At 59.2% G+C, this 23070-nt stretch overlaps 6 protein-coding genes across 7 annotated transcripts; all 6 read left to right on the forward strand.

Annotated features, from left to right (window-relative positions):
* Positions 1 to 4680: 4680 nt before the first annotated feature.
* S100A16 (S100 calcium binding protein A16) lies at positions 4681 to 6355 on the forward strand. Its single transcript, XM_059832139.1, has 3 exons — positions 4681 to 4751; positions 5365 to 5526; positions 5648 to 6355. Exons 2-3 carry the CDS (start codon positions 5371 to 5373, stop codon positions 5810 to 5812), a joined length of 321 nt encoding a protein of 106 aa, XP_059688122.1. The 5' UTR covers positions 4681 to 4751; positions 5365 to 5370; the 3' UTR covers positions 5813 to 6355.
* A 1998-nt stretch (positions 6356 to 8353) lies between these two features.
* Positions 8354 to 9560, forward strand: LOC132319988 (protein S100-A2-like). The gene is made up of 3 exons (XM_059832077.1): positions 8354 to 8493; positions 8684 to 8828; positions 9417 to 9560. Exons 1-3 carry the CDS (start codon positions 8354 to 8356, stop codon positions 9558 to 9560), a joined length of 429 nt encoding a protein of 142 aa, XP_059688060.1.
* Positions 9561 to 9605: 45 nt separating this feature from the next.
* LOC104254266 (protein S100-A4) lies at positions 9606 to 10580 on the forward strand. Its single transcript, XM_059832144.1, has 2 exons — positions 9606 to 9746; positions 10416 to 10580. Exons 1-2 carry the CDS (start codon positions 9606 to 9608, stop codon positions 10578 to 10580), a joined length of 306 nt encoding a protein of 101 aa, XP_059688127.1.
* Positions 10581 to 12981: 2401 nt separating this feature from the next.
* LOC104264216 (protein S100-A4-like) lies at positions 12982 to 13480 on the forward strand. Of its 2 annotated transcripts, none has more exons than XM_059832141.1 (2): positions 12982 to 13136; positions 13237 to 13480. In XM_059832141.1, the coding sequence occupies exons 1-2, from the start codon at positions 12993 to 12995 to the stop codon at positions 13399 to 13401; spliced, it is 309 nt and encodes a 102-aa protein (XP_059688124.1). In that variant the 5' UTR covers positions 12982 to 12992; the 3' UTR covers positions 13402 to 13480. The 2 variants fall into 2 exon arrangements, with proteins under 2 accessions (XP_059688124.1, XP_059688123.1); XM_059832140.1 differs by having other exon boundaries at positions 12982 to 13130.
* Positions 13481 to 17303: 3823 nt separating this feature from the next.
* Positions 17304 to 17929, forward strand: LOC104260709 (protein S100-A9-like). The gene is made up of 2 exons (XM_009816501.2): positions 17304 to 17456; positions 17696 to 17929. The coding sequence occupies exons 1-2, from the start codon at positions 17304 to 17306 to the stop codon at positions 17927 to 17929; spliced, it is 387 nt and encodes a 128-aa protein (XP_009814803.2).
* Positions 17930 to 21023: 3094 nt separating this feature from the next.
* LOC132319952 (protein S100-A15A-like) lies at positions 21024 to 21805 on the forward strand. The gene is made up of 2 exons (XM_059832029.1): positions 21024 to 21224; positions 21641 to 21805. Exons 1-2 carry the CDS (start codon positions 21024 to 21026, stop codon positions 21803 to 21805), a joined length of 366 nt encoding a protein of 121 aa, XP_059688012.1.
* The last annotated feature ends 1265 nt before the right edge of the window (positions 21806 to 23070 follow it).

The raw sequence follows: 23070 nt of genomic DNA on the forward strand, positions 1-23070 counted from the left end.
GGTTGTTACCAGCTTGCGTCACTTGCAACCATTTTTGTATAAATTAATAAAGGAAAACACTGGAAAAAAACCCAGCCAGGATGGGGTGACCTCATTTGTCCTTCGTGGAAGAGGGAAAACGGGGAGCAGGGAGGGATGGGGCTGCAGCAATCACAGCTCTGAACATCACTCACTGCTGGGTTGCACAGCCCCACTGGCCCCAGCGCAGAGCATGAGGGTGCAAGGGATGCTGCGGGCATGCGTGGGATGCTGCAAGTGTGCATGGTGCTGTGGGTGTGCACGGGGCTGCACGTAATGCACGGGATGCTGCAGCGTGCAGGGTGCTGCGGGTGTGCGCGAGCGCCGCGGGTGTGCGCGGTGCCGTGATGGCCATGGTGCTGTGGGTGCGGGTGGGCATTGCGGGTGTGCGCAGTGCTCTGGGTGTGCACGGTGCGGAGGGTGTGCGCGGGGCTGTGCACACGGCCGGTTCCCGGGGTGGCTCGTGCCCAGTGGTCCCCGTTGCAGGGACCCCACAAGCAGAGCCAGAGCTGTGTCTCCAGACAAGGTACCCCGATGGCTTTGGGTACATGGCTCCACACCGGGCTGGAGGGAGCTCAGAGGACACCCCGAAATCCTGGGCTCAGAAAGACCCGGGGGCTGCGAGGCCAGCAGCCAGATCCCACCCGTGCCGGGAGAACGTGGGATTTCTGTGTAATTACAGCAAATTGGAAAACAGTAAATGCCACAAAGCGGTTGCTTGCTGGGGTGGAGCAATTAGCTCAGGCACTGAGCGCACGGGGGGGGGTGAAGAAATGGGCCTGAGAGGGTGCAGGGCACCCGCTGAGCCCGGTTATCCCACCTTTCCTCTGCCATCCGGGCCATTCCCGCTGAACTCCGTGACCCGGAGGAGCCCGGGGGCAGCCCCAGAGGCACGATGGGGACGGGGACCCCAAAAAGGGAGAGGGTGTGGGCACCCCAGCAGCACCTGCATCACCTTGCGAGGCTCTGTGCTGTGGGGGAAAACAACCAGATGAACAAAACAAAACCAAACCAAACCAAACCCCGGAGAAATGTGATGAAACCTGGGGCCGGGCCAGGGTGGCAGGTCCTCCCGGGCCGGTGGCCGGCGCGGCAGCACCGACACCGCGGCTCGGCCACAGGCCACCCTCTGTCTCCTCTCACCTTGGGGTGGATTTCACAATGAGAATGACTATTTATTGTTCCTGCCTTGGAAATAAATACATGGAAATTAAGCAGAAAGGTGTGGTGTGCATTTAATTAGAGACAGGAAATGTGTCAAATGGTTGGGGTGATGGGGGGGAAAGGGGAGCCAGGGCTCCTGGATCCTCTTCCCAGCACCAGGCTGGGAATGTGCTGTGGGAGTGGGGACTCCTGGGTCCTATTTCTGGTTTGGCGACCAGCTCCCCGGCGTGACGGTGCGCTGTCGGGAGGACGGCAATTCCTGCAGCGTGAGCCATCCTCAATAAGTATCTGTTGTATCTGGAAAAGTCCTCGGAGGTGATAGGAACAGCTCAGCCTGTGCCGGGGTGGTCGGTGCCCCTCGGTGAGTCAGCGCCGACCACGCGGGCACGGCACCGCGCTGCTGGAAACGCCGAGAAATGCATTTGTCCATGCCAGGGCGGCTGCTGTCTGCAGGAGCGGTGGCTCCAGGGTACACATCACGGCAGTCACCAAAGTCCCCCAAAGCCGGGGCTCGGTGTCCCCCCCTCTGCAAAGGGTCCCATGGGGCAGAGCTTGTCCATGAGAAGCCAAAATGCTCCCAACCCTTCAGACCCGGAGCTGGTGGGGACCAGGGAAGAGACCAACCTCATCGAGGTGATCAAAATGGCTGGGAACTGTCTTGTGATGGGTTTGGATGGTACGTGGCTGCTCTGAGCACACGCACACGCCCTGGATGCCTTGTAAAAATAAGGGCCTGGATGTGGTTGTGACATCTGCCAGGCACAAGAGAGTAATGAAAGCCCATGATTCAGAGGTGAGCTGTTTGCCTGCAGGGTCGGGGAGGGATTCCCACCCTCCTGGGATGTTGCATGAACGACACCGGAGCATCTCGGCTGAGAATGGGTTTGCTTCCTCCCAACTGAGATTAGGAAGAAGCCAGCGGAGAGCCGGGATGACACACGTTTTTTCCGGGACAGGAGTCCCAAAGGTCCTCTGAGCAGGTGACTGCTGCCTGTAATATATCATCTCCCGCTTTGCATCCTTAAGTATGCAGCTCCCAATAACACCCGTATCTAATCTTGGCATCAAATCTCTTCCACATTGCTCTGGTAGACATACAGGGGTACAATTTGCTGGGACAATTAATTACGGATGTGACTTTACAAGCACAGCTACCAGCTGAGAAGAGCCTTATCTATCCCAGTGCATCTAGAGATGGCCAAGAGCTGGATACGACCCTGCTCGCAGCCGGTGCTTACGCTTCCAGGACCTCAGAGACCCATGCCGCCCCTTTCACCCTTGAGAACAAATGGTTTTGGTTCAAATAAATGATGCCCCCCACCTTGCTGGGCAGCTCCTGCACCACACCGGGTCCAATCGGCCAGCCTTGCCGGCGGTGGGTGTGCGGGGTGGTTTGGAGCAGGGTGGGCAGCAGGGATGCGCAGCGGGATGCACCTTTCGGCCGGTGCATGGCTGGACAGCGGCGGGTTTGCAAACCCTGGGACCAGGCTGGAGTTGCACTGTGTCTGATAAACCACCGCTGCCGGGAGCCCACCACCCCTTCCAGAGAGTGGGGTCTTTTGGGGTGGTCCCCAAATGCCTGCCATCACCCTGTGGCTACAGCCACAAGCAGAGCAGCCCCCAGGAGGGAGCTGGAGCCTGCTGTGGGTCTTTGCTCGCACCGACCCGTCCGGGTGTTGCAATAGCAGGGAGCCATTTCCCAGGTGAGCCCCAACCTGGGAACGCCCTGGGAACGTCAGGGAGGGGCGGGAGCCTCTTTAAAAGCCTGGCTGGGTCCTGTGGTATGGGTGCAAAGTGACGAGAGAGCGGGCGTAATCGGCTCCCACTACCCGTGCGACAGACGGACACAGCGGGACCCCCAGACGGAGCCAGGTGAGGCTCTGAGCTGGCGATGAGAAAGCCGTCTCTGGGACCCTTGGCGTGAATATTCAACCAGGGACAGCCCTGGGACATGACGCTGCAGGTTGGGTGGTGGAAATCCCCCGAGTTCTTCGGCAGCACCGCGCGTGCGGGGCCAGGGTGGAGGGGGCCCGCCGGATGCGGGGGGAGCACCGGGGGCATCAGGGCTGGGAGACGGTGGTCCAGCACAGGGCTCAGCAGCATCCATTGACCTCTGCTACCTACGGAGAGCCCGGCACATGGGGTTGCCAGTTGGGTCTGTCCCCTGGAAAAGGGGCATTTCCCCCCGCTTTGCCTGCGGCGATGCCGGGGCCGTGGGCATGGAGCGCCGGGGCTGTGGCCGGCTGCAGGTCCTGACTGGGCACTGGTGATGGTGAGTGCGCAAGGAAGGAGAGGGAGAGGTGAAAGAAGAGGGGGGACCGCAGCGGCAGGAACGGAGCAGCCCGCGAGCCCTGTCCTGCCCATTCCGCCCACCCAGCGCCCAGCCCTGCTGCAGCCGTGCCGGCATCCCCACGTCCCACTGCAGTGACAATGTCCCCATGCCCCAGGGGCACGCGGTGGGGCTGGGGCGCAGGCGACGGCAGGGCTGTGCGGGCTGCGCTCTCGCGGACGGGCTGGTGCCGTGAGTCAGCGGCGAAGCAGCAGCCATGATGCCCGGAGGATGGGCTGGGTGCTGGTGACTGGCGACACCGGTGTGGGGTCTGCATGTGGGGGACCCAAGTGGGTGCAGGGGGCGGGTGTGCAGTGGGTGCTTTTGCCCACGTGCTGCTGATTACCTTTTGTTGGCAATTAATAGCCTGGGATGAGGAAGGGCCAGAGCTGGAGGTCTCTGGTGAGCAGCTCTCGTGGGGCTGTGCCGGGCACTGCAGCTTGCAGCGGAATCCCCTGACAGTGCTGGGACTGTTGGAAAGCCACCCTGGTGCTCAGCATCCTGCAAGCTGGGGACGGTTCCCGGTCGCAGGATGGGGTGGCCCTGGGCCGCAGCACTGTGGCACAGTGAAGGCTCCTGCGGAGACAAGGATGGCTCGGGAGGGCACCCAGCCATGCCGAGGCATGCAGGGATGAGCGCAAGAGTGTGGGGAGCCCGGGGCTGAGCCTCATGTCTCTCGTCACCACCCTGATGTGCCGACGTCTTCGGTCTGTCTCTGAATTGGGGAGGATCAGTGCAAAGAGAGAGGGGACGCAAGCCAAGTTTGGGGCACCGGGCAGGTCCTGCCTGCTCCCAGGGAGCCGCCGGGCTGCAGACACCCTCCTGGGTGATGCCCCCAGAGTGGGGGACAGTGCTGGGCCACCCCTCTGGGCTCCACGCATGCCGCCCCGTTGGCTTCCTCCAAGACCCATGCGGCCACCGCTGCCATGACGGTCAGCATTACACCCCGGGGCTGGTGTAAATCAGCATGGCTCCAGCGAAACGACAGGGAGCAACACGCCCCAGCTTGCCCCGCTCCCTGCCACCGATGGGGCAGGAAAGAGCCAAGGCCGGACGAGGTGACGCAGTTTCCATCCCTGCCTGCGTCCTGCCCAGGATGCGGACGCCGGACCCCGTGACAGGGACCATCCTGTTGGGTCTCTCCATAGGAAGGAAATTCCTGGCTTGGGGCAGCCTCGGGACTGTGGAGAGAGGAGGGGGACCCCAGACATCGAGCAGGCAGGCAGGATTGGACCCCGGGGTATGGGGGACGCCCTTGGCTCGGCTCGTGGGGGGCTTGGGCAGGTCCAGACCTGCCCCGCTGGGGTGTTCCCAGAGCCGTGAAGCAAGAGGAGGGCTGGCCGGTAATTCCTGCCCTCATCCTGCTGCCACCGCCGCAGCCATGCGGCTCCCAGCCCCATTCCTCCCTAATGAGCCCTGGGAACCGGCGGCTGCGGCCCTGGCGCTGCGGAGCCCTGAGGCCCCAGCGCCATAATTGCCGCCCTGTCCCACGCGTGGGGGTGGCCGCCCCGGGAGGGCAGGTGGGGCGGCTGGTGTGGGGTGGGTGCTGCCCCAGAGCCGGGGCGGGTGGCGTGGAGGATTTTTGGGGTGATCCTGTATGAACAGCGATGTGGGGAGACGAGCACCCTGCACATCAGCATTACTGGTTTCTTACCTTTCCATGGAGGCTGCTTTTTGCCTGCCGGGGGGCTTGTGGTGACCCCAGGGCTGGCGGCAGCGGAGACCCCCATACATGCCCTGAGTGATGGCACCGTGAGCTTTGGTGGCACGCTGCCTGCCCTTCCACCCCCTGCCCTCCAGCACGGGCACGTGGAGGATCCCATGGACCCCATCCCTGACCCCCGTCCCCGCAGGTAGCGATGGCAGAATGCACGGAGCTGGAATGGGCTGTCCAGGTGCTGGTGAACAACTTTGACAAGTACTCGAGCCGCCGCTGCTGCTGCAAGAAGCCGCGGCGCATCAGCAAGAAGGATTTCCGCAAAATGCTGAGCTGTGAGCTCAACCACATGCTGACGGTGAGGCTGGGGTGTGTGGGGCCAGGGGACCGGCTCCTCCCACTTGCGTGGGGTCCCCCCCACCCTGCATCCCGCTTTCCCCACCGTCCCAGTATGAGCAGCTCCGCTCTTTCTCCCCCAGGACACCGGGAACCGGCGAGCAGCCGACAAGCTCATCTGTGACCTGGATGAGAACAAAGACGGCCGCATCAGCTTCGAGGAGTACTGGACCTTGATAGGTGGCATCGCCAGCCCCATCGCCCAAATCATCCGCCAGCAGGAGCAGAGCATCAAGCACACCAAGTAGCCTGCTGCATCCGGACCCTCCCCAGGCTCAGCACCCCCAGGCTCAGCCCCTGCTTCTCCACAACTCCCCGCTTCCTGCCTTTCCCGCTGCCGAGCCCTGCCCCGAGCCCCAGCTTGGCTCGGGGCACCCCGGTCTCCCACGGCTTTGCCGACTGAGCCATGCCAGGGTGCAGTCAGGGCGAGAAGACCCTGTGGGTGGGAGCTGGGGGGTGCGAGACCATCACAGCCTTGGGGGGCTCCTCCTTGCCCCACACCATGCCATCCCTGCCCTCATCCTTTTCCACAAGCCCCGTCCTTGCTGGGCTGCTGGCAAGAAGCAAAGGGAGAGGCTTCCCCTCATCTAGGACATGAATTCTGTCTGTTCTCAGACCTCTGGGGCATAGCCCCGCTGGCAGAAACCCCATCACGACCAGGATCCCCTCTCCCCTTGGAGCTCCCCCTCAAAGTCAGGGGTCCTCTTGGGAAAAGGGTGCCTTTCCCCCTGCCCAAGCTGGTGAAGGGTCTGCCCTGCCTGCGCTGCCTGGTGCTCTGGTCCTTCGGGCTTGGGGAGCGGCGCGGTCCCGTTCGGGCAACACCACCGTGGTTATTTATTGCAGCAATAAAGTTTGGAGGAGCAGTGGGTGACGCCGAGGCTCTGCCTTCCCCGGGGCGGCCCCCCAGCATGCACACACCGAGGGGATGTGGGGGGCCGAGGGAGGGGGTCTGCCCTGTCCCCCATCACCCACGCAGTCACGGCGTGCCCTGGGCTGGTGATAACGCCCATCCCAGCCCTCCGGCCTCACAGGGATGGGCTCCCCGGGGCTGATGGAGCCACCACGAGGTGTCAGCAGACACCGTGGCCTCCTGGCACCCCACTGGCCCCACAGCACCCCAAGCCGCTGTCTGGGGCACAGGGCGCGTCTACTGCTGCCACATGTCCTGGGGAACCCTCTCCACGTCCCCATGTGGGGTTCCTACACCACAAGGGTGTAGCCGCCCCAACCCCGGGGCGTCTTGGGGGGAGCCCAATTCCCGTGCTGCATTGCACACCCCCCACCCGGCATAGGGACGGGGAAAAGTTTGGTGGCCCCATGTGTGCCGGGACACCCCGGGCCGGCAGTGCTCGGTGGGGAGCATGTTGCAGCCCAGCTCGTGACGCCCACAGTGCTGGCGAGCAGCCCGAGCCGGCAGCCCCAGCGCCTGCTGGGGATTTTCCACTGGGACGGGACATGGCCCCGGGCCCGTGAGCACGGCGGTGGCCCCCCGCGACCCCCACTCCCATGGCAGGGGGGATGCCAGTTCCCTGGAGCTGGGACCCCCCTGACCTTCCAGCCAGCCCCCCTCGCTGACCCTGCTGCTCCCCTCTCCGTTGCAGGAGCATCGCTGGCTCCTGCCGTCTGCCCGTCCCCCTGCCCATGCAGCCCACCTTCCCCTGCCCTGCAGCACTGGGGGTCCCGGGCAAACCAGGGGTGCCCCTGTGGGAGACGGTGTAGCCGGGCAGGGCTGCGGCTGAGTCACGGTGGAGGAATCCCTCTCCAGCGAGGGCAGGGCTCGTGACTCACTCCGCTGTTTATGGGGCAAGTGGGGCTCGGCTGGGCGCTGCACCCGGCAGCTCACATGGGATCCCAGCAATCCGGCAGGATCTGGGGTAGACTCTCGGGGTGTCTCCAGAAGAGACCCTCAGGGTGAGGGGCAACCAGCCCCCAACATCTCATTTCTAGATGCAGATCGGCTGCAGTGCATGGAAAAAATTCAGGATGGCCCCCACCTTGTGCACATTTCCTCGCAGGACCCGGGCATCCGGGCTTGGCTGCAGCCCCCGTGCCGGTCGAGGATGGGCATGTTATTTCCCACCCCGGCACTGCTTGGAGTGAATGTGGATGCATGGGGAACCTGGGGGGCACAGGAGGGGCTGCTGCAGCGCACCAGTGCGCAGGGGACCGGTGTGTCGGAGAGAGCGTTGCACGGGCATCTGTGTGGGCAGGGGGTGGTTTGTGTGCCCGTGCACTCGGCAGCTGCACCCCTGGGTGCTCCTCCTGGAAAGCCCTGGGGCACTTTGCACGGCACCATATGGCAGACGGGGAGGGGGACGGTGCGGGGCTCTGCAACAGGGATGGGGCTGCCAGGCTCTGCAGCTGGCCCCAATTTGGGAGCTCAAACCCACGCTCCTGTCCTCGTGTCCCTGGCGGGATCAGCTCCGGGCACCCCGTGCCAGCTGCTAAGCCAGCACTGGCGGTGCACCAGCCTCGAGGTCCCACGTGGTGCAAGATTTGCAAGATTTCAGAAAATGCCCCAAATATGTTCCCCCACAGTCTTCTCCAGCTACCACATCTCTGGGAGAAGGAATCCCTCTGCAATCACCAGAGACCGAAAGGTTGGCTGTCTTCGAGATGCTCGGGGCCACCTTGGGTTTCGCCAGATGAGGATTTACCCTGGCTCCCTCCTCCAAACCACACAGGCTCTTGCGGATGGGTGGCAATGCAAATATAACTGGGGGTTTGCAGGGAAAAGCTTGGCACCCTCCCCGGTGCCAGCGCTCCCCTGGGAGCAGCCCCCTGCCAGGATGGCCACCACCCTGGAGCAAGCCCTGGCCTCCAGCATTGCCAACTTCCACGAGCGCTCGGCGAAGGAGGGTGACGAGTACCAGCTAAGCAAGGGCGAGCTGAAGGAGCCGCTCAGCTTCAAGGTGGTGAGCATGGGGACGCCAGGGATGGAGCCCCACCAGCATCCTCACGTCTCTCCCCACTGCTGGGGAAGATGTGGGAGTCAGGGAAGGGCTCGCTCCTCCCTGAAACAGGTCCCCCCCATCTGCCGAAACCTCCCATTGCGGTTGATACCTACCTATGCTGCGGCCGGCGAGCACTGTCCTTGGCCCCGCTGATGCTCTGTGCCAGGAACAACTGGATGAGCGCAGCTTCTGGGTGCTGCTGAAGGACCTGGAGGACAAGGACAACATGATGGACTTCAAGGAGTACATGGTCTTCCTAGACTGCCTCAGCATGTTCTGCAATGACTTCTGTGCTAAGGCTCCTGGCCCTGTCAGTCAGCATCGGGCGCAGCCCGTGGCTCAAATAAAACTGCTGTCACCTCCCCAGCCCCGCTGCGGAGCCTGTTCGTTTGCATTGGGGTCACTGGGATGGGAGCGCTTGGGACTGTCTGTCTTGGGGAGACTGGGGCCACCCAGAAAGCTGGTGGTGTGGGGGACAGTGCAGTGATGGCTTAGGAGGGGACATGGGCTGGCGACCAGCATTCTACGGGGAGCCCCAAAGGATGCCCTGGCCCTTTCCAGTCCCTGCACCCATCCCTTGACCTGTACCTTGGTCCCCAGACTCCCCAGTTGGGCTGGCAGCTCCTCCCAGCAGCACCCAAACCCACCCATCTCCCACTAATGGGATCACACAGCTCGTTAGACAAAAATGAGGCGCGGGCGAAACTACCTTCATGGAGCTGCTGGGAAAGCCTGGAGGCGAGGGGGCTGTGTGGGGCGCTGGGCAGTGCCACCCTGGCCGGGCTATAAATGCCCATCGTGCTCCGGCTGCGGCACCCCGGCTCCTCGCTGCTGCCTGGTCCGCGCTGACCCCTGTGAGTCTCTGCTCCCCTTACCTCGTGCATCGCCCGCTGTGCAGCTTTGCTCTCCAGCTGCAATTCACCCAGCAGTTGCTGCGCCCCGAAAAGCGCCGGGGCTGCAGTTGCCCCTCTGCGGCATCGCGGACCTATTTGGGCAGGGTGGGGGGGGACGGAGCCCCGTTGCCACCCCGAGCCCGCCCTGACCCCATCCCCGGTGCTCTGCCCTCCAGGTGCGCAGGAAGCTGGCGATGGCGTGTCCCCTGGAGCAGGCGCTGGCCACGATGGTCACCACCTTCCACAAGTACTCGGGGAAGGAAGGGGACAAGTACAAACTCAGCAAGGCGGAGCTCAAGGAGTTGCTGAACAAGGAGCTGCCCGTCTTCGGGAGCGTAAGTGGCCGTGGGGCACATCCCTTTGCATCCCTCGGAGGTGCCGAGGCGCAGGCGGGAGGTGTTGTAAGGGCAGGAGAAAACCAGCTTCGGGTCTTTCCACATAACACGGTGCAAAGCGGGGTGAGCCGAGGTGGTCTCTGAATTTCCCCAAAGCGTGCACGATGGATGCAGCCCACGTGCGACACGCTGAGACCTCGTGCTTTAGGGCAAGCCCTGGGGAGAAGGAGGGATGAGAGCAGGAGGACCTGAGCTGGAGCATGCTCAGACCAAAAGGAAACTTGGCTTTCTTATACCCACAGAAATATTTTGATTGGCAAAGAAAATCGCGTTCCGTTTTCAAATTTTTAATCCTTTTTTAACCCCCGCGTCCCTTTCTGGCTTGTGGTTTGAATTGGGAGCGGGGAGGAAAAATTTTTTAGCCAAAAGTTTTCATGACCAAGAGGCATATTTGCCGTAGCCGTGCCAGCGTGCCCCAGGTCACGGGTAAGCCACCTGCATTTCTAAAGGTCACCTCCTTCCAAAGGCAAAGAGAAACCCCCACTTCAAGGCAGGGAGACCAGGGTTTCTACACCCTTCCTTGCAAGCAGCGGGGCTGGATGGGGAAGCACCTCGCTCATCCGTGCACCCTGAAACCTCTTACCCTCACTGTGCTCTCCCCCCTCGCAGAAACAAATGGACGAGGCGGAGTTCAGGAGGCTCATGAACGACCTGGACCACAACAAGGACAGCGAGGTGGACTTTAAGGAGTACGTCTGCTTCCTGGCCTGCATCACCATGGGCTTCAACGAGTTCTTCAAGGACGGCCCCACCAAGCAGCCCCGCAAGAAGTGACCCCCCGCTGCCCACAGCATCGCCACGGGGCTTTCAATAAAAGCTTTTCCAAAGCCTCCGTGTGCATCAGCAGGGTTTTGTGCGCCGTAGCTTAGCGGGCAGCCGGGTGACTCATGCCTTCCTCCAGCTCCGTGGGATTTTCCACGATGCGACTCAGCCCTTGGAGGCATTTTTTGGAAAAGCCTGAGCAAAACAGCTCAGCGCCGCCTCTGAGCAATGTACTCGGACATTCCTCCCCCCCCCCACCCCGAACCACCCTTGCTGGCTCTGGGAGAGGTTCAGTGCACATTTAGCTCAAAACACACGCGCTTCTCCGAGCCCAGCTCGGCTTGTAGGTCGGCATGAGCCGCCCTGGGCAATGCATTGGGTTTGGGGAGGGAAAGCTGGTCCGGAGGAACCAGGCAGCAAGATGCAAGGTCCATGCAAAGCACAAAAGGCAGAGAGTGTCCCCAGTTCCTGCAGAGAAGAGCTGTTTCTGAGCAGCTGGAGAAGACCCTTAGCCCCTTTGGGGTGTGGACAAACCCATGCAGGGGAACAGCGTTGGAGAAGGTCAACCTGAGCCCCCCAGGTTTACCGCGGAGCCATGGGCCTGCAGACAAGCAGCAGTTTCCCAAACACATCAGCCTGTGATACTGGCTGGGAAGCACGGGGCTCACCCCACCTCCGCTTCCCCATAGCGGCAGCAGCTCCCGGCAGGTCTGGGCTAGTTTGCAGAAGGTGCTGCAGCTGCTCTCTAGCTTTCCCCAGCAGCCCCAAAACCCCAGAGAAACCACCCAAGATTCAAAAAGCCTTTACAAAGCCTCTGCATCATTGCATGGCGGAGCAGACCCCTGGCAGAGCCTGTCCCTGAGTCCCCAGGTCCTTCCAGCATCTCCCCACCAGCTCCAAACTTTGCTCTGCCCCTTCCCATGGTCTTTATAAAGAGCCCCTGGGAGCTTCTGCCCCCTCCCAGTAATTTACACCAGTTTGCACTTGCTGACAGGGAGACGAGGTTCAGGCTTGGGGGTTTCTTTTGCCAAAATGGTCCTTAAAGAAACCCCCGACCTGGGGAGATGCCGCATGGGGTTTGGTGGGGTTTTGCATCCCGCTGGGCATCGGAGCAACCCGGAGCCGGCAGCGGGGCTTCATCCCCTGTTTTTCTCTCTCTGATCCCCGCAGCAGTGGGTGCCTTTGTCCCGAGGGGGCTCAGCCAGACTCGGGGACACTTGGGGTATTTGTCAGCCCTTGCACCACGTTGAACAGCTGTCTCGCCCCACGGCAGCGGCTCGCAAGTGGCCGGCTCCTGGCTTTCCCCTGCAGCTCCCTGACACGTGCCCGGGACATGCAGACACCAAAATAGTGCTCCGTTACACAACGGGGCGTTGTGACGCACTGCCCTCGCAGTTAGGAAACAGAAATTGCTTGCAGTCGAGTTAAAAACAGAAAAAAAAACCTCACCCAAACCCAAATCCCAGCACAACAACAAAGCTGCGGACAAACCCCGCTCGGGTTTGCGCGGCTCCAGACAACCCCAGGGATGCTGCCAAAACCACGGTGTGCGGCATCTTGCCCCGCACCGGCATCGCCTGCCCTCGCTGCCAGGGTGGGACGAGGTGCCCACCGCTGCCCTTGCTTCATCCCTTTTCCCCAGGGATTCTCCTCAACCAGGTGGTCTCCATCCAGCCCCGGGGCCACATTTTACTCTTTCTAACGCAAACCAGCCCCCTTGGCAGTGCAGGAGCGGGATGGTTTGGGGGGGCCAGGGCTGCTCCCAGGGTTTCCTCTCCTCCTTTGCCAACCAATGTCCAGACAGGCGCTGGAGCAGCATTGGTGCCTTCCCACCGGGTAGCGAGGGAGGTGTCCCAGGCGGGGCTATAAATGCCGTGGCCTGACGCCGGCTCGCCTCCCGCCCTGCCCGTCCTCGGCTGTTTTGTTTGAGCTGTCGGTGAGTTGTTTTTTTTCCTACGATGCTCTCTTCCCCCTCGTCCTGCTAACCCTCCAGACGTTGCCGATGGTGCCGCAGCCCCATCCGACAGCGGGGTCCCCCTGCAGAGTTTTTCCCCCTGGGGCTGAGCGTGAGGCTGCTGCTGCAGCGAGCCGAAATCGGAGGCTGCATTTCGCCTCCAAGGGCTGGAAAAGCACATGTGGCCCTTCCCTGCCTGGCTCGGGCAGGAGGGGGCTGCTGCCTCCCCCCACTTTCTCCCCTCCGGCATGGCTTTTTTGGGGGTTGCCCAGCCCTGCTGCTAGTGGGAGGGTGAAATTAGGGAGGAAGCAGTGATGCATCCCAGTGCATGCCTGGGAGTCGCTCACCGAACCAGCCTGCACGGTCTGTGGGAGACCGTTGGCCCCCCCGGCACGGGGGTGTCTGGGGACTCCAAACTCTGCTCTCACCCGTTTGTGCTGTTGGTGCCTCCAGGCTTGCTGGCATCCCCCATGGCGTGTCCCCTGGAGCAGGCGCTGGCCGTGATTGTCTCCACCTTCCACAAGTACTCGGGGAAGGAGGGGGACAAGTACAAGCTCAGCAAGCAGGAGCTCAAGGAGATGCTCATGAAGGAGCTGCCCAGCTTCAGCGTAAGTGTGGGGCACGGGGTGCCACGTCCCATGGGCGATGCTGGAACTCAGGGATGTGGCCCTTGATGCAAAACCCCGTTTTAACCCCCCTCTTGCCCCTGGGCAGAGACAAACCAATGAGGCCAGCTTACAGCAGCTCATGGGCCACCTGGACAGCAACAGTGACAACGAGGTGGATTTCCAAGAGTACGTGACCTTCCTGGCCTGCATGGCCATGATGTGCAACGACTTCTTCCAGGACTGCCCCGACAAGATGCCGCGCAAGAAGTGAGCGGGGGGCACCAGCCCTGGGCTGCGCCGCTGCCCCCAGGACCCTCCCGTTGTCTTCCTGATGCTCTTTCAATAAAGGTTTCTTTAAACAAAGTCCTCTGCGTGCTTTGCAATGGGGTTCCTTGCCCCCGGGACAGGGGTGCTGTCACACTGGGGAAGACCCTGTTTCCCTTCCATGTTCGTGTTGCAGGTACCGAATGACGAGTGAGATCAAGGGTGCTTCTGAGCTGGAGCTTACTCTGCCGTAACATGGGCACCGTGTTCCCCGAGCCCTCGTAAACCGCCCGCGGGGCTGATCCCTGCCGGCCACGTTAGCATGAATCAGCGGCAGGCTCTTCCTGGCAGCACCCTGCCCTGCAGCCCCAATAACTGCTTCGCAGCCATGCAAGGCAAGGCAGGAGCTTTTGCAGGGATTAGTGCCTCCGACCTGTGCCGTGATAACAGCGTCGTGTGAGACAACTCTTTTTTTAGCCATAATTATTAAGCTCACACCGGGTCAGCATCTGCCCCCCCACCTGCTGCCCCATGGGGCAGGACCTACGCTGCATTGGGAAGTCACCCAGGACCTTTGTCCCTTCCCCACCCCAAGCGAACCCTCGGGGAGCAGGGTTGCAGTTGCGTTCCTGCTTGGGGTGGGGTTATGGCATGCAGAGGAGTGACTTCCCCCGTACACCCAGCCAGCCCCCCCTGGGCCACCGGCACGGGAGGACTCAGCCCATGGCTATAAATGAGAGGAGCTGCGCAGCCACAGCCCTCTCTTCCCCGCACCGGAGCCTGTCCTGCTCACATCTGTAAGTCTCCATTTCCTCCCTCTGATCCCCTTTTTCCCCCCACTGAACAGCTGCGGCCAAGCTGGGCTTGTGTGCTGGGCTCCAGATGTGCAGCACGACCCTTCCAGATGTCTATGTCCCCCCCCTCCATCCTGCTGGGAGCCAAACCTTCATCAGTCAGCCAAACCTTCATCAGTCAGCTGCGGGCTGCTCCCAGAGGCACCGGCGAGCGGAGATGCCACGAAGGTTTTGCTTTGTCCAGCCCCGGCTTTGCCCCCACCCGGGTTGCCCCCTCCGCCTGCCCTGGGGCTGCATGCAGAAGCGGCCGGGAGCCACTTTTGGGCTGCGCCCCGTGAGTCACCCTGCAGCCACCAGCCCCAGCTGATGCAACACCCCGGGGTGGCATGACTGTGGGGCTGCGGGGCAGCCCCTCGCCCGCTCGGGGCCAGACCCTGGGGGCTGCACTGAGCTGGGTCTGGAGGGGCTTTGCCCCCTCCTGCTCTGCTGGCACCCGGGCAAGCAAGAGGGTTGCAGAGCATCCCCTGGGGTGGAGAGGGAGGGATGCCCTGGGTGCTCCCCACTCCCTGGCCCCAAGGCTGGACCAGCTCCTGGCTGCCCACTGAGCTCCCCTCCATCCCCGTGCTGCCCACAGCCATGGTGTGGACTGGACCTGCACCATAACAAAAACGAGGAAGCAAATTTCCAAGAGTACGTCACCTTTCCGAGGGCCCTGGCCATGATCTACAGCGACGCACTGAAGGAATGCACAGCGTAGAGCTGGGCTGGCCGGAGGGCTGAGGGTTCCTGGGCGCCTTTTGGGGTCATTTTGTAAGGACCTTTTGTAAAGTTTTTTGTAATTTCCTATTGTAAAGTTTTGTTGCTGTGTTTCTGGTAGTTTTTGAACCTTAAATAAATTAAAACCTCACGGACAGCACTGTTTTTTCTCTTGCTGGGGGTGAGCAGGAGGATTCAGCGAGGGGCTGCAGCCGGTGCCCACGTCCCCGCAGAGGGATCCTGTTGGGTGCTGGTGATGCTCTGTCCATCCTCCTGCCCTGGGCTCCCACTCAGGCACCGCACCCTCAGCTTTGCAGGAGCTGTTTTGCCAGGAGACTGGGGTTGAAGCTCATCCCCCTGCTCCCCAAAATTGAGAGCATAGGGGTTGTTCCATGAACCCCAGCTTCTGAGATCCAATGCTTACTCGAGCATCAATATTAGGAAAGAAAAAATATCCATCCCACCAGGCTCAGTGAAACACCCAAGAGCGCAACTGCACCGCACTTACATTCCAGAGGCAGGTGAAGGGGACCCCCCCTACAAGCCCTTGGCCCTTTTTATGCCTGATCTGTGAATATTTGAAGCTGGCATGATGCTGTTCACAGACATCCCAGCCTGCCTGCATCCATCCACACCCCGCCACCGCCCTGCCCTTGGGGCTCTTCTAGCTCCATCCCTGCGGCACCAACACTCCCAGCCCCGCGGCTGCACTCAGCCACGATGCAGATACCAACACCCCACGGCGGCTCTTGCGCCGGAGCGTGGGCTGCCATAGCACGGCAGCCAGACCCCAACGCAGAGGAGCTCCCGATGCGTGGGCACGTGGCTTCCGTGGCATGTTGGGCAGCAAATGGCAGCATGAGGACCCACGGTGCACGCCTGTCCCTCCTTGCCTGCCTCACGGCGCACGCGTGTCTCCTCCCACACCCCACGTGGCACTGGCACATACCTTCACACCTCTGCATGCGTGTCCCATCACGTCTTGCCGACGCTGCACCCATGTCCCGCCGATCAGCCCTGCGTGGCTCCCCCTTCCCGGGGAGGACGCACCCATCTCCCTCCATCATACAACCTGTCCCTTTGTTTCACTCTTTTGCAATTGAGGCTTTTTCTGGCACCAGTTCCTCGTGCTCCTGGATTAGGAGGCTGATGGGGAGATGTTTCATCACTGCTGTCCTTCCCATCTCCTAAAAGCCTTAACGGCTAGCATGGGCTTTTTGCTGTGCCAGTCCCACCAAGCCCAGACTTGGGGTGAAGGGCTTGGGCATCCTGGGGCACAGGCTCCTCACCAGCCCCCCGAGACTGTCTTTCCCCCAAGACACGCAGGGTTTAGCAGCCCGTGCCAGGCACTGGGAACACCACGGGGTCTCCTGCAAGTGGCAGCATCCCCCTAACACTGGGAATAGGCAGCGATTGCCAATGCCCTTGGTTATCATCAGGAAGCAATTACGGCTGCCAGGAAATGCCGCCTCCTAAGACCGGCTGGCAGGTTTCCGGCACCCTGGCGTGCCTGGATTTGTAACGTCTTTCTTGGCTCCCTGGCTAGCTGTTAAGAAATGATTCAGGAGGGATGCTGCTCATGATTTTGGAGAGGTGACTGGGGGGTGGGATGCATTGGCCATCCCCCAGCACCCACGCAGCAGCGTGCCGGGGGCAGACACCACACCTCCAGCCAAATTCAACAGCGTCAGGGCAGATACAGGAGTGATGAACTACACGACCCATTGGGAAAAAAACAGTATCATCCCACTGGAGACCCTCACCCAGCACCTTGTGGGTCATCCGGAAAAATTCCTCTTCCATCATCTCCTCAAAGACCCCCAAACTCTGCAGGAATGTCCCGGCTCCTGGGAAAGCCCCTGCACTGTCAGCGACCCACAATGCTGCCTCCCTGCAAACGTCTCTTTCGGTGTTTCCTTGTTTTGCCCTAACGAGTTTGGCACGTCCCCTCCCTCGTTAAAAGTGGGAGCAGCCAGTTCCTGGAGACAGGCAAGAAATTGCCACCTGGGCGTGCTGCGTAGCCTTGCACAATTCCCAGGGTTATGGCCCCGAAGGAAATTTGAGGGTGTCACAAATCATAGCTCAGGGAGAGTATAAAAGAGACCTTGCCTCCACCACGCTGTCACTGCTCCTGCCCGCTCCTCTCCTCCCGTGCACTGCCGTCCGCAGAAGTCAGCCCCAGTGCTGCTCGTAGGTAAGTAGGTCCTTGCCAAATGGTGGCTTCATGCTGCTGGCAGTGCCACCGGCGTGAGCCCCGACCCTGCCGGGCAGCCAGAGCCTGGCTGGGGCTCCCGGCGGAGAGGCAGGTCCTTCTCCTCCGATGGGGTTTAACATTTTGCTGCCTTCTCTCCCTAGCAAGATGAAAACCGACCTAGAGCTCGCCTTGGAGTGCGCCATCAACGTCTACCACCAATATGCCATTAAGTGGCCCATAGATGACTACCTGAACAAGACGGAGTTCTCGAAGCTGCTGAAGGAAACTGCCAAGCCCTTCCTCAAAAACACCGTGCCGGTAAGAGCTGAGCGTGGCCCAGCTCTCCTAACGCTGGCAAGTGCTCACAGGAGTGGTGGCCTCCTTGGGGTGTGGGGGTTGCCGAGAGCCTCCCAAAGGGAAGGGAGAGTTTTTCTAGGGTTTTCCTGAAACGGTGCAATCCTTGCTGGGCAAGCCTCGTGCCGTAGCTGCAGGCTGGCAGGTTGACCCTGAACCTCTCTGTGCTACGCTGACTCTTTTTCACATTTATCCTGCTGCAGCCTAACACGTCCATCGATGACTACATAAGCAAGCTCTTCGCCAGAGCAGATGGCAACCACGACGGTCGCCTGAAGTTCACCGAGTTCCTGACCACGCTGAATCTTGTAATCATTGATGCCCACAATAGGTCCCACCAGCATCATGAGAGCCACGACCCGCGTCCAGATGCTGGTCATGGTCATGGCCATGACCATGGCCACGATCATGGCCATGGCCATGGTCCCCGCAAGTGAAGTGGTTCCCAGGGTGACTGTGCCCACGGGATTGTGCTCTTCCAGCAGCATCATCCCTTCCATTTGTCCTCAAGCACAGACAAACCCCTAACCAAAGCTTTGTCATCTGCTTCTGCCTATGGCATTGAAATAAAATCTCTTTCTTCAAGCACCAAATGCATTTGTATTATGTGTCCTGTTGTCTCCAGGGAGGATGCAATATGCACCCAGCCCGTGGCTGTGGCGGGTTAAATGCAGATAGAATTGGAGAAGCAATGGGAAAGGGAAGGTGGCATGGGGGGACCCTGCTCCCTGCAGAGCGGGGAGCCAGAACAACAGTGCTTCTGAGTCCCGGCTGAGCTGCGTGGGCTCCCCATCCTGAAGCACATCAGACCCCGGCACGGTCCCACTGCTCAGCAGGTTCCATCCACAGGATGGTTGGCCCCAGCACCCTTCACCTCAGCTGATGGTGGGGTGCATAGCACCCCATCACACTGGGGACGTTCCCGGGTAGGGGCAGCCGGTGGCTGCACTAGAGCATCGTCAGCCCTGGTTCTCCCGGCCCCTCTTTGCACCAGTTCCAGGACGTGCCAGGGGGAAGCACAGCTGGGGGCTGCTTTGCCAGGTGACTACGGAGACACAGCTCTGGACCTGCGGGTGCAGCATCCTAGGGGTGTGTGCAATGCTTTTGCAACCCGCAAAGCAACCAGCGCTTATCTTGCAAGCCCTGACACAGCAAAGAATGAGGCCAAGGGGCTCCAGAGAGCCGGTGGTAACTCTGCAAAATAAAGTTGGATGTTTTTGATAGTGTGAGGCAACAGCCCCCCAAGTCACAGCACATTTACAAGCCATGGTGGGCTCCTGGGGAGCGGATACACGAGCAGAAAAGAGCTCCTGTATCTGCCAGTGACTGTGCACTGAGTGGGAAACCCTCAGGCTCAGGAGGCTCCAACATTAGCTGAAAACAGAAGCCTGTCCCATGTGAAACCAAGCCGCGATAGGAAGCATGGGGCTATTGTGTGGTTATTTGCACTCAATGACACAGGTGATCACTCTCTGGCTCCACAATTTTGCCCTTGTCACCCAGAGGCAGACATTATTCACTGTCCTGCCGGCGCACGCGGGTGTCACTTGGGCAACAGGAGCTGCCTCACCCGCAGGTTTTGGGGAGCACAGCTGGGAAAGAGGGGAATTCAGAGCCCACAGGTCTGTCTGCACGGGGACTATGCAAGTGCACAGGGCAAAAACCAGCCTTGGCTGACGCCTTGCAAGGCCAGCTGGGGAATGAGGATACAATTTTGGATTGTCAACAGTCCCTAATGAGTAGAGCAGGAAAACAAAAAAAGCAATAAAGTGAGTCAGGAATACAAGAATAAAACTCACGCAACAGTTCTTGATACTGCCCACGGGACGTGAAGAAGCATCCTCAAACAGGAATGGTTACCCTTTTGTTCCTCTGTTCCTACCCTCTTCCTGGAATCTACTGTCTTATTTTTACATCTTTTTATAGTCTCTTCATTCTTCTAGTACCTGTTCTGCTAACGCAAGATGGGTGACAGAGGTGACTGTTGCAAAACACTTGTAGTTAATACTCCAGTCAGTAAAGACCCTGATGTCAGATTTTCTTCTTGTTTTACGCCCAGTTTCCTCCACAAAGTTTCTGGAGCAAGAGGAAAGGTCTGGTACAAGCGACATGAAAATAGAAAGTAATGGAAAATACTCCAGAAAACAATTTATTAAAAGGTGGATGCTGCCTTCATCTTTGCTAGGTTCAACCAGTATTCTAGAAAACAGAGATCTCATTAAAAATGACCAAGGGACAAAGTTATCCATGTCTCTCTGAAACAGCTCATCTTTATTCTACACCGGTGTGAGAGCACGCAAAATTTTCAGCACATTGCAAAACTTGCAAAGTTTTGGCAAGTTCTGCCAAGACGAACTTGCCCTTTACACTCCCATTGGGGTCTGACAGTACATCCAGTGTTTTTCCCATTCTTTGCCCAGCACATGAGCAGCTCAGCCCTGTCGGAGGCAACAGTGGGGTGGAAGGACAGCATTTCCAAAGCCCGGTGGGTGCAACCAGGAACTATGTGCAGAGGTATGAGACGGGGAGGGGTTCAGAAGTTCCCACCTTGCAATTTCCAGGTACGGGAAACGCTAACTCAAGCTGTTGCTTGCAGCAGGTGTGTCACCATCTCTGATGAAAGAGGATCTCAGACGTGTATAAAAGGGCTGCCCAGGCTCTTGGATCACTGCAACAGACCCATCCTCTGCAAACCCTTCTTGGAGACAAGGGTAAGTACCACTGGAATGGTTCTTGCAGGAAATAAGATGAGGGAGAAGTGATTTTGAATATCCCTTCATGCCATGCCTGTTTTATTCCAGGGTGATGCTTTCTACTTGGGCCAGGGTAGGAGGCTGGTTTTGGCTACAACAAGACAACTATAAATTAATGGCATTTCTGTGCCATCTTTAGTGTAGGTGTAATTGTTTCTACTGGCAAGGAGAGCGCCCTTTGGGGGTGGCACCTGCACGGTGGCACCCATCAGAGAGCAGGGTCTCTGTGCTCAGTGTCTGCGGTGATAAGGGTTTGCAGCCCAAAGAGGAGAGGGAGATTCACAGAGAGAGGAGGAGGAGGTGGTCAGGCAGAGGCTGCAATGGAGCCCGTACCTGAACTGTGCTCCCTGCCTTAAAGTCATCCTTGCTGTCAGTGGCACAGTACAGATACACGACTACAGCCTGATGGCTTTGTCTAACTTGCCTGATAAATGCCTCAGGTCACTAAGAACAAGCCTCTTCTTAGGCACAGCTAAAATTAGAGGTGGTTGGGCGATGCTGTAAAACAGCAATATTCCTAAAACCACTTATTACCTGCTTAGTGCCGAGGAGCCGCCGACCGCCCCCAGGCACACTGGGCACTGCCGGCTTGCTCAGCCCCGGTGAGATGAGGCTCCTGGTGCAGATCTGCTGCTATGCTGGGGAGGTGCAGCACAACTCTCCTTAGGGTGCCTGGGGTGGGGACCAAGAGCATGGCATGGGGTGCCTGATTTTTGATGCCTCTCACAGCTTTGAGGTCTCTCCATGCAGTTTCTGCAGGTACCTCAAGAGCATAGCCATGTCTGCTAGCACCCACACCGCAACCACCCTTCCCGAGACTCGGCAGTTCCCTGGAAACTGCACGCTGGAGATGTCCCTGAAAAAAATTGTGGATGTCTACCACCGTTACAGCACCCGGGAGGGCAAGGATGACCTCCTCAACTTCAACGACTTCAAGACGCTGCTGACTGAGCAGGCACCGACCTTCCTGCAAGCTTGTGTGAGTGCCACAGGACTGGTGGGATGCTCTCCTCGGAGGGGTTGTGGGGGGCGATGAGGCTGAGGTTGCCTCCAGGGATGCTCCTGGGGGAATGGGATGCAGTCCTCACCATGGCTGTGGTCCACAGAGTGGGTTTCTGTGATCAGACCCAGCTTGCCCATGTGCTGTGGGGGCACCTGTACTCATCCCTCCTGCCACTGCAGCAGTACGGAGCAGCCAAAGGGGTTTGGGACAAGAGCCTGTCTGTCTGGGGTTTTAACTAGGGGCTAACTGCAAGGTAGGAGAGGGTCACAACGATCCTGCAGCTTCCAAACACTTCCCAGGGCATGCAAGAATAAAACTGGCTCGGTTTCCATGGGTGGGTGTGCAGCCCAGGGAGGAGGCATGCTAACACATGTCCTGTCCCCCAATTTCAGGGCAGAGGCCATCAGGACTACCTGAAGGAGCTCTTCAAAGAGACCGACTTAAATAAGGACAGAGAGCTGACTTTCGAAGAGTTCACCATCGTCTTGGCCAAGCTGACCGATGATGCCCATCGCATCATCCACAAGGATGACCGCTGTACACCAGACAAGGATTAAGTCTCAACGCACGACCCACGAAAAACTCAGAGGGGGTTGCTTATAGGAATTGGGCTCTAGCTGCTTTCTGTTTGCTTGGATCACTCATGCTTGTGAGGCAATAAAGCATCACTTGAAGTTCACTGAGTCCTTCCTATCTCACCACTCCCTTTTGCATCCATCTCATGGCTGGGGAGGGTGAGCACGAAACAGCAGCAAATGCATGGTGCTGCTGGAGCTGCGGGATAAAACCTAGCTTAAATGAGGCACCCCAAAAACCCATAAAGGAAGAGGCTTATGATTGAGATGCGGTGACTGGGGGAGAGCTGTATTGCTCAGTGTCTGTTCTAAGCCGAGAAGGCTGGAGCAATGGGCTAGGAGGGTATTAATGGCCAGAAGACCAGCGCTACACACTGCCTGAGCTCTGCAAGGGTTTTAACCATCAGCTGCAACATATATCACTTGTATTAGAGGTTCTCCTGGCAGAGGAAGTTTTCTGCATAGTCTGGGAAGAGCAGAGCCAGCCTAGCTTGGGAAAGCACCTCTTGTTTTGCCCATCCTCATACAGCTTTTTCCCCTTGGCCATGCCAAGTGCATCCTCTGGATGCGGAATCACCCATGAGGAGGAAAAATGCATTAATACCCATGACAACAGCAGTTCACAACAGAACACAGCCTTTACTTACCACAAGAACATACCAGGGTGCTCTTAGTAACTTCTGGGTGTATTTTTCCCCCCTATCCGTATATATAGCTTCTAGTCTGTGGGAAATTCCGAGATTTAAAATTTTCTCCCTAAATCCCAATGAAAGCTTAAATTTCAGAGTTTTCCCACACAGTCAGGTCATCTGGAGCGCTCCCTCCCAACCCTGCTGAATCACTTGCTACCCAGCCAAGAAGAAATGCTTGGATAATTTCCATCTGAGTTTTCCACCAGTAGAATATTCTCACCAAAACCCTGACAGGTTCCAGCAGGGCACAAGGATCTTGTCCCTGGCTGAGCCGTCTGGAAAGTGTCTTGCAGCACCAAAAAAACATGTCTGGGTACTAAATACTCTGCAATCCATCTTTTTTCCTCACCTAACACTCGGGTACCACCACTCCATGGGGCTGAGCAGGCAGCTGCCTCACCACAAGCGAAAGCAACGCTTCGCATGTTGCAGCAGAGGCAGGAAGGGCAAATGCAATGGCCAGATCCAGCCCTGCAACCTGTCAGAGCTCCAGGAGGGCTTGGAGAGGGTCCAGTACCCTGCAGCAGTTGTGCCATGCCCGTGCGGGCAGCAGAG

Source organism: Gavia stellata, chromosome 33, assembly GCF_030936135.1.
Source record: "Gavia stellata isolate bGavSte3 chromosome 33, bGavSte3.hap2, whole genome shotgun sequence".
Taxonomy (NCBI): Eukaryota; Metazoa; Chordata; class Aves; order Gaviiformes; family Gaviidae; genus Gavia; species Gavia stellata.

Coding starts and splice junctions, on each gene's coding strand:
- LOC132319988 (XM_059832077.1), top strand. CDS start 8,354: ATGGCCACCACCCTGGAGCAAGCCCTGGCCTCCAGCATTGCCAACTTC. Junction 8,494..8,683: donor AAGGTGGTGAGCATGGGGAC/GCCAGGGATGGA, acceptor TGCTCTGTGCCA/GGAACAACTGGATGAGCGCA. Junction 8,829..9,416: donor GTGCTAAGGCTCCTGGCCCT/GTCAGTCAGCAT, acceptor CCCGCTGTGCAG/CTTTGCTCTCCAGCTGCAAT.
- LOC104264216 (XM_059832141.1), top strand. CDS start 12,993: ATGGCGTGTCCCCTGGAGCAGGCGCTGGCCGTGATTGTCTCCACCTTC. Junction 13,137..13,236: donor TGCCCAGCTTCAGCGTAAGT/GTGGGGCACGGG, acceptor GCCCCTGGGCAG/AGACAAACCAATGAGGCCAG.
- LOC104254266 (XM_059832144.1), top strand. CDS start 9,606: ATGGCGTGTCCCCTGGAGCAGGCGCTGGCCACGATGGTCACCACCTTC. Junction 9,747..10,415: donor AGCTGCCCGTCTTCGGGAGC/GTAAGTGGCCGT, acceptor CCCCCCTCGCAG/AAACAAATGGACGAGGCGGA.
- S100A16 (XM_059832139.1), top strand. CDS start 5,371: ATGGCAGAATGCACGGAGCTGGAATGGGCTGTCCAGGTGCTGGTGAAC. Junction 5,527..5,647: donor AGCTCAACCACATGCTGACG/GTGAGGCTGGGG, acceptor TTTCTCCCCCAG/GACACCGGGAACCGGCGAGC.
- LOC104260709 (XM_009816501.2), top strand. CDS start 17,304: ATGAAAACCGACCTAGAGCTCGCCTTGGAGTGCGCCATCAACGTCTAC. Junction 17,457..17,695: donor TCCTCAAAAACACCGTGCCG/GTAAGAGCTGAG, acceptor ATCCTGCTGCAG/CCTAACACGTCCATCGATGA.
- LOC132319952 (XM_059832029.1), top strand. CDS start 21,024: ATGTCTGCTAGCACCCACACCGCAACCACCCTTCCCGAGACTCGGCAG. Junction 21,225..21,640: donor CGACCTTCCTGCAAGCTTGT/GTGAGTGCCACA, acceptor CCCCAATTTCAG/GGCAGAGGCCATCAGGACTA.